Source organism: Oncorhynchus gorbuscha, unplaced genomic scaffold (genome assembly GCF_021184085.1).
Source record: "Oncorhynchus gorbuscha isolate QuinsamMale2020 ecotype Even-year unplaced genomic scaffold, OgorEven_v1.0 Un_scaffold_6454, whole genome shotgun sequence".
Taxonomy (NCBI): Eukaryota; Metazoa; Chordata; class Actinopteri; order Salmoniformes; family Salmonidae; genus Oncorhynchus; species Oncorhynchus gorbuscha.
Window position 1 is genome coordinate 4,137 of NW_025750047.1, and position 8,348 is coordinate 12,484.

The following is an 8,348-nucleotide window of genomic DNA, read 5'->3' on the forward strand; positions in this document are numbered from 1 at the left end:
TTCGCACCCCGTTCGTCTTCCCTCCCCCTCCCCGTCCTTGTCGAGAGCGCACCTATTTACAAGGTACATAAGATCATGGACATGCGTTCTCGGGGACGGGGTCCAATACTTAGTGGATTGGGAGGGTTACGGTCCTGAGGAGAGGAGTTGGGTTCCGTCTCGGGACGTGCTGGACCGTTCACTCATCGATGATTTCCTCCGTTGCCACCAGGATTCCTCCTCGAGTGCGCCAGGAGGCGCTCGGTGAGTGGGGGGTACTGTCATGTTTGTCATTTATTATCATGTCTTGTCCCTGTGCTCCCCATTCTATTCGTTTCCCTCTGCTGGTCTTATTAGGTTCTTTCCCTCTTTCTATCCCTCTCTCTCCCCCTCCCTCTCTCACTCTCTCGCTCTCTCTTCTCTCTATCGTTCCGTTCCTGCTCCCAGCTGTTCCTATTCCCCTAATCATCATTTAGTCTTCCCACACCTGTTCCCGATCCTTTCCCCTGATTAGAGTCCCTATTTCTTCCTTTGTGTTCCGTTCCTGTCCCGTCGGTTCCTTGTTTAGAATTCACCGTGCTGTGATTGTGTATCGCCCTGTCCTGTCGTGTTTTTGCCTTCTTCAGATGCTGCGTGTGAGCAGGTGTCTCTGTCAGCTACGGCCTGCGCCTACCCGAAGCGACCTGCAGTCTGTGGCCGCTTCTCCTGTTATTCCCCTCTACAGACTAGAGGATTTCTGTTATTCCCTGTTTGGACATTTCCTGTTAAGGATTCAGGATTTGTCGTTTTCTGTTTGGACTTGAATAAACTCTGTTTCTGTTAAGTCGCTTTTGGGTCCTCTTTCACCTGCATGACAGTTTCTTTGTGTTTCTGTACTGGGTCTGTTCCTGGGTTGTAATTATACATACAGGCACTATGTTCATTTTAATTCTTTCTTCTTGACTTTTCTTTTACATTTTCTCCCTAACATTGTCTGATGGATGTTTTATCGTCTGGTTGGTTGGGAGTAAGGGGAGGGGTGAAAGACTACCGTATTGCAAGAAGTCTTACCTAATTAAAAACATTTAAGATATTTATCACAAATGAATGCAAAGGGAACATTGTTTCAATGACCCCCCCACCAAAAAAAAAATTACAATCTTACACACTAGCCTTGCAGGCTAACTAGCATGCTGCGTTGAAGCTTACCTCGCAGTAAGTCCCAGATCCATTTTAATACCTCCGCAATGTTCCTCTGCCAATCTGCAATGGCACTCCCACAGATACCTGCCCAGCAACAACAAACAAACAGCAACAAATCATCTGTAAGAGTTTGGGGAAAAAACTATGATATCAACACTGGGGACAACGTTTTGTGTGTGTGTGTGTGTGTGTGTGTGTGTGTGTGTGTGTGTGTGTGTGTGTGTGTGTGTGTGTGTGTGTGTGTGTGTGTGTGTGTGTGTGTGTGTGTGTGTGTGTGTGTGTGTGTGTGTGTGTGTGTGTGTGTGTGTGTGTGTGTGTTGTGTGTGTGTATGCGTGTGGGGGGGTATGTTTGCGTGGTTGTGTGGTTGTGTGCATGTGCTTCTTTCTGTGTGTGTCTGTGCGTGCCCCACCTTGCAGCAGAACCATGTCCATTTCCTTCCTCTTCTCTATCAGAGTCCCGCCTTCAAACCGGCTCCTGAGACAGGAAGTGGGGACGAAAGCTCCCAATCCGGAGAAGCCACTCTCGTGGGGGGTCATCTCAAACCACACCGCTTCAGTTAAACAGTGGGGGAGAATTGTCTGAAATTACACCCTATTCCCTATATAGTGCACTACTTCTAAACATAGGCCGACTGGGACTCAGACTAATGCCTGGCTTGGTTTTTGGGTATCTACAGTAGAGTGTTTGTTCATATTGTATTAATTGTTTATATTGTTTGTGTTGTTCTGGTTGTAAAACACTTTGAAACAATTGTCTTTGTAAAAAGCTCAATACAAATACATTTGATTGATTGATGCTGCGTTCACAGTGCACTCGGAACTCTGAAACGTTCCACTTGGAACCTCATTTTACAAAGATGATACCCGAGTATCAGAATCAAGCAATAGGAGCTTTACGCAAATAACATTCATTTTAACTCTGAAGTTTGAATGAACGTCTCATAACAGTCACCTTTAGTGCAGCCCAGTTTTTTGTGCTCCAGTTCTATGGCGCTGTAGATGGGATAGGGGTTGGTGTGGTTCCTGTGAGCTTCTTCAGAGAGACAGCGAGTGTTCATCTGATACAGGAGACAGAGAACAAAATGGAAGAGATGGGGGGAAACGGGGGGAAAGATGGGTGGGGGAGTAATCAGCTCAACAGAGGGAGCGAATGAGAGAAAGACAGATGGACACACATACATAAACCATACACTGACGTCCACACACACTGGCTGGCAGACAGACAGACAGACAGACAGACAGACAGACAGACAGACAGACAGACAGACAGACAGACAGACAGACAGACAGACAGACAGACAGACAGACAGACAGACAGACAGACAGACAGACAGACAGAGACACAGACAGACAGACAGACAGACAGACAGACAGACAGACAGACAGACAGACAGACAGACAGACAGACAGACAGACAGACAGACAGACAGACAGACAGACAGACAGACAGACAGACAGACAGACAGACCTGTCCGAGGGTGTCCTCGGATGGGGCCACAGTGTCTCCTGACCCCTCCTGTCTCAGCCTCCAGTCGGGGGGCTAGGGTCAGTTTGTTTATCTGGAGTACTTCTCCTGTCCTATTCAGGTGTCCTGTGTGAATCTAAGTGTGCGTTCTCTAATTCTCTCCTTCTCTCTTTCTTTCTCTCTCTCGGAGGACCTGAGCCCTAGGACCATGCCCCAGGACTACCTGACATGATGACTCCTTGCTGTCCCCAGTCCACCTGGCCATGCTGCTGCTCCAGTTTCAACTGGCCTGGGCCCTAGGACCATGTCCCAGGACTACCTGACATGAGGACTCCTTGCTGTCCCCAGTCCACCTGGCCATGCTCCTGCTCCAGTTTCAACTATTCTGCCTTACTATTATTCAACCATGCTGGTCATTTATGAACATTTGAACATCTTGGCCACGTTCTGTTATAATCTCCACCCGGCACAGCCAGAAGAGGACTGGCCACCCCATATGCTCTCTCTAATTCTCTCTTTCTTTCTCTCTCTCGGAGGACCTGAGCCCTAGGACCGTGCGCCAGGACTACCTGACATGATGGCTCCTTGCTGTCCCCAGTCCACCTGACTGTGCTGCTGCTCCAGTTTCAACTGTTCTGCCTTATTATTATTTGACCATGCTGGTCATTTATGAACATTTGAACATCTTGGTCATGTTCTGTTATAATCTCTACCCGGCACAGCCAGAAGAGGACTGGCCACCCCACATAGCCCGGTTCCTCTCTAGGTTTCTTCCTAGGTTTTGGCCTTTCTAGGGAGTTTTTCCTAGCCACCGTGCTTTTACACCTGCATTGTTTGCTGTTTGGGGTTTTAGGCTGGGTTTCTGTACAGCACTTTGAGATATCAGCTGATGTACGAAGGGCTATATAAATAAATTTGATTTGATTTGATTTGATTTGATTTGACAGACAGACAGACAGACAGACAGACAGACAGACAGACAGACAGACAGACAGACAGACAGACAGACAGACAGACAGACAGACCTGTCCGAGGGTGTCCTCGGATGGGGCCACAGTGTCTCCTGACCCCTCCTGTCTCAGCCTCCAGTCGGGGGGCTAGGGTCAGTTTGTTTATCTGGAGTACTTCTCCTGTCCTATTCAGGTGTCCTGTGTGAATCTAAGTGTGCGTTCTCTAATTCTCTCCTTCTCTCTTTCTTTCTCTCTCTCGGAGGACCTGAGCCCTAGGACCATGCCCCAGGACTACCTGACATGATGACTCCTTGCTGTCCCCAGTCCACCTGGCCATGCTGCTGCTCCAGTTTCAACTGGCCTGGGCCCTAGGACCATGTCCCAGGACTACCTGACATGAGGACTCCTTGCTGTCCCCAGTCCACCTGGCCATGCTCCTGCTCCAGTTTCAACTATTCTGCCTTACTATTATTCAACCATGCTGGTCATTTATGAACATTTGAACATCTTGGCCACGTTCTGTTATAATCTCCACCCGGCACAGCCAGAAGAGGACTGGCCACCCCACATATGCTCTCTCTAATTCTCTCTTTCTTTCTCTCTCTCGGAGGACCTGAGCCCTAGGACCGTGCGCCAGGACTACCTGACATGATGGCTCCTTGCTGTCCCCAGTCCACCTGACTGTGCTGCTGCTCCAGTTTCAACTGTTCTGCCTTATTATTATTTGACCATGCTGGTCATTTATGAACATTTGAACATCTTGGTCATGTTCTGTTATAATCTCTACCCGGCACAGCCAGAAGAGGACTGGCCACCCCACATAGCCCGGTTCCTCTCTAGGTTTCTTCCTAGGTTTTGGCCTTTCTAGGGAGTTTTTCCTAGCCACCGTGCTTTTACACCTGCATTGTTTGCTGTTTGGGGTTTTAGGCTGGGTTTCTGTACAGCACTTTGAGATATCAGCTGATGTACGAAGGGCTATATAAATAAATTTGATTTGATTTGATTTGATTTGACAGACAGACAGACAGACAGACAGACAGACAGACAGACAGACAGACAGACAGACAGACAGACAGACAGACAGACAGACAGACAGACAGACAGACAGAGACACAGACAGACAGACAGACAGACAGACAGACAGACAGACAGACAGACAGACAGACAGACAGACAGACAGACAGACAGACAGACAGACAGACAGACAGACAGACCTGTCCGAGGGTGTCCTCGGATGGGGCCACAGTGTCTCCTGACCCCTCCTGTCTCAGCCTCCAGTCGGGGGGCTAGGGTCAGTTTGTTTATCTGGAGTACTTCTCCTGTCCTATTCAGGTGTCCTGTGTGAATCTAAGTGTGCGTTCTCTAATTCTCTCCTTCTCTCTTTCTTTCTCTCTCTCGGAGGACCTGAGCCCTAGGACCATGCCCCAGGACTACCTGACATGATGACTCCTTGCTGTCCCCAGTCCACCTGGCCATGCTGCTGCTCCAGTTTCAACTGGCCTGGGCCCTAGGACCATGTCCCAGGACTACCTGACATGAGGACTCCTTGCTGTCCCCAGTCCACCTGGCCATGCTCCTGCTCCAGTTTCAACTATTCTGCCTTACTATTATTCAACCATGCTGGTCATTTATGAACATTTGAACATCTTGGCCACGTTCTGTTATAATCTCCACCCGGCACAGCCAGAAGAGGACTGGCCACCCCACATATGCTCTCTCTAATTCTCTCTTTCTTTCTCTCTCTCGGAGGACCTGAGCCCTAGGACCGTGCGCCAGGACTACCTGACATGATGGCTCCTTGCTGTCCCCAGTCCACCTGACTGTGCTGCTGCTCCAGTTTCAACTGTTCTGCCTTATTATTATTTGACCATGCTGGTCATTTATGAACATTTGAACATCTTGGTCATGTTCTGTTATAATCTCTACCCGGCACAGCCAGAAGAGGACTGGCCACCCCACATAGCCCGGTTCCTCTCTAGGTTTCTTCCTAGGTTTTGGCCTTTCTAGGGAGTTTTTCCTAGCCACCGTGCTTTTACACCTGCATTGTTTGCTGTTTGGGGTTTTAGGCTGGGTTTCTGTACAGCACTTTGAGATATCAGCTGATGTACGAAGGGCTATATAAATAAATTTGATTTGATTTGATTTGATTTGACAGACAGACAGACAGACAGACAGACAGACAGACAGACAGACAGACAGACAGACAGACAGACAGACAGACAGACAGACAGACAGACAGACACGGAAACACAAACACAACCATACACTGACCTCTTTCATGAAATAGGAGGCAGTGAAGGCGCCCCAGAAGTCAGTGAGGTTGAAGTCCTGGTTTTCTTCTTTCCTCAATTTCAGCCACTTCACAATCTTGCTCAAGTTCACTTTAGGACCCTTCAGCTTCTTTATCACCTCATCACAATGCTTATTCAATGACCAATCTGGATCGCTGTACAGGGATGACATGCACCTGTGTGTGTGTGTGTATGTGTGTGTGTGTGTGTGTGTGTGTGTGTGTGTGTGTGTGTGTGTGTGTGTGTGTGTGTGTGTGTGTGTGTGTGTGTGTGTGTGTGTGTGTGTGTGTGTGTGTGTGTGTGTGCGTGTGTGCGTGTGTGCGTACGTGCGTGCGTGCGTGCGTGCGCGCGCGTGCGTGTGTGTGTCAGTAATTGGGTGAGTGATTTTGAGGGAGGGAGTGAGAGAGAAAAATTATTTGTTTTAAGGTCTTCAAAATGAACTTTCCTGCTAAGAATAATAGTATATACGTGCGTGTGTGTGTGTGTGTGTGTGTGTGTGTGTGTGTGTGTGTGTGTGTGTGTGTGTGTGTGTGTGTGTGTGTGTGTGTGTGTGTGTGTGTGTGTGTGTGTGTGTGTGTGTGTGTGTGTGTGTGTGTGTGTGTGTGCGTGCGTGTACCAGGTGGTGCCTGACACCCCACACATGTAGAGGAGGCTGCCCAGCATGTTGTCCTTTTCCAGCTGATGCAGAGATCCCAGGATGCCCACTGCTGCCCTCTCTCCTCCACCTGACCCCAGCAACGCTATGTTAGGAACATCCTCCTGAGAGATGGGGAGAGAGAGACAGAGAGAAACACAGACAGAAACAGAGAGAGACAGTGACAGAGAGAGACAGAGAGATCAAATCTAGAGAATTTCACATCATACATTATATAAGAGAGAAGGGGGGGCTGGGCTAACAGGGAGCTGGAGACATGAGGGGGGATCCCTATGTAGATGGATGTGGAGTGAGAGAGAGAATGATCAAAAGAAAGAGGAAATTAGAGTACCCACTAGTTCACAGTAGATATCCAGACTGTTCAGCCACTCCTTAATCAAAGTCTTCCTCACCGTCACGTATTTTATCTCTTCATCATTGATGGAGTCAGAAAGACGCACAGTCTGACAGAATGAAAAAAAGACAGCAAAAAGGATGTGTACAGGATATTACTTCATAATGATATAGTTTGGTGAACTGAAGTGTTGATAGGTAAGGAAAAATATTTTATTCAATGTCTAATTGAGCCATAACACTTCTAAAGTAACATGGCATTTCATAAACAGTTATTGTAAGATAAAAAACACATAATTCTGACATATTATACTCTCACTTAGTCAGGAAAGTATATTATATTACTTAATTCTGGATGCATAATCATATATATGTATTACAGTACAGTTTGGTATGTTACAGACAAATGTCATCGTTATATTGTGTAAACATCAACATAATGAAGTAAGTTTCCTTTCATTATGATTGAATGTGATGAGTTTAGTATTGACAGCAACAGAAAGGGGTTGTGTTCAATGTATATTTGAGCGATATCAGCAATGCAGTAGCAAAGTATTTGACGAGAACCAAACATAATATTGCGTGGTTTATTTCAGACAAATGTCCTACTATATTGTGATGATGAGTTTCTTACCTCAGGAGTATCTGTTTGTTTCAACATTGTTCTCTCTGAGTCCACTAAAACAGATCCTTTAAACACAAACCAATCCCTTGGTTTTTCTGCATGTCTTAGGGTCAGAAAACTCTCAATAAGATGTTATTTGGGTTAAAAAATATTATAATACTAATAGTCAATGACTCTCTAAATGATCATATTTGGGTCTAAGGAGATATAGGGCTCAGTTGAAACCCAACTATATTCTATAATAGTTTTTGTGTCCTAAACACATCTATCAATGTGACTGCAAAACTAGATGCCAAAGAATCGACTGATTTAAATTAAGGTCACCTGCATCATTCTATTACACAACAATCAACAACATTTATTTATTCAGCACTTTTTACAAAGACAGATTGTCACAAAGGCCATTACAACATGAACAATGTAATATATCTCAACAATAAAATACACAAACGCTACATGCAGTGTTTAGACAGAGAAGTCTTACCAGAGATGTATAGTATAGTTTAGCAGACTAGTCCAGTCTTAATCTTCACCTCCAGTTGATCTCCACATTCTAGTCCCGTCATCTTATATAGGCCCAGTTACACACACACACACACACACACACACACACACACACACACACACACACACACACACACACACACACACACACACACACACACACACACACACACACACACACACACACACACACACACACACACACACACACACACACACACACACACCCTTAAGATTGACAGTTACATAGAAAAATGCAGGAAACACTTATCATGCCCCTTTTCTATGGTGGTGAGTATTTCTTTGTTATCAAATCAAATTGTATTAGTCACATGTTGTTGAATTTATTATGTATAAATTAATA

General features: G+C 46.2%; 1 protein-coding gene across 2 annotated transcripts; it reads right to left on the bottom strand.

Annotated features, from left to right (window-relative positions):
- Positions 1 to 1,085: 1,085 nt before the first annotated feature.
- On the bottom strand, positions 1,086 to 8,076 carry LOC124029461 (cytosolic phospholipase A2 gamma-like). Of its 2 annotated transcripts, none has more exons than XM_046341159.1 (8): positions 7,965 to 8,076; positions 7,490 to 7,583; positions 6,858 to 6,965; positions 6,484 to 6,626; positions 5,848 to 6,043; positions 2,114 to 2,219; positions 1,572 to 1,712; positions 1,086 to 1,245 (listed from the first exon to the last, which is right to left on the bottom strand). In XM_046341159.1, exons 2-8 carry the CDS (start codon positions 7,514 to 7,516, stop codon positions 1,127 to 1,129), a joined length of 840 nt encoding a protein of 279 aa, XP_046197115.1. In that variant the 5' UTR covers positions 7,517 to 7,583; positions 7,965 to 8,076; the 3' UTR covers positions 1,086 to 1,126. The 2 variants fall into 2 exon arrangements, with proteins under 2 accessions (XP_046197115.1, XP_046197116.1); XM_046341160.1 differs by having other exon boundaries at positions 7,490 to 7,545; positions 7,965 to 8,034.
- Between the last annotated feature and the right edge of the window lie 272 nt (positions 8,077 to 8,348).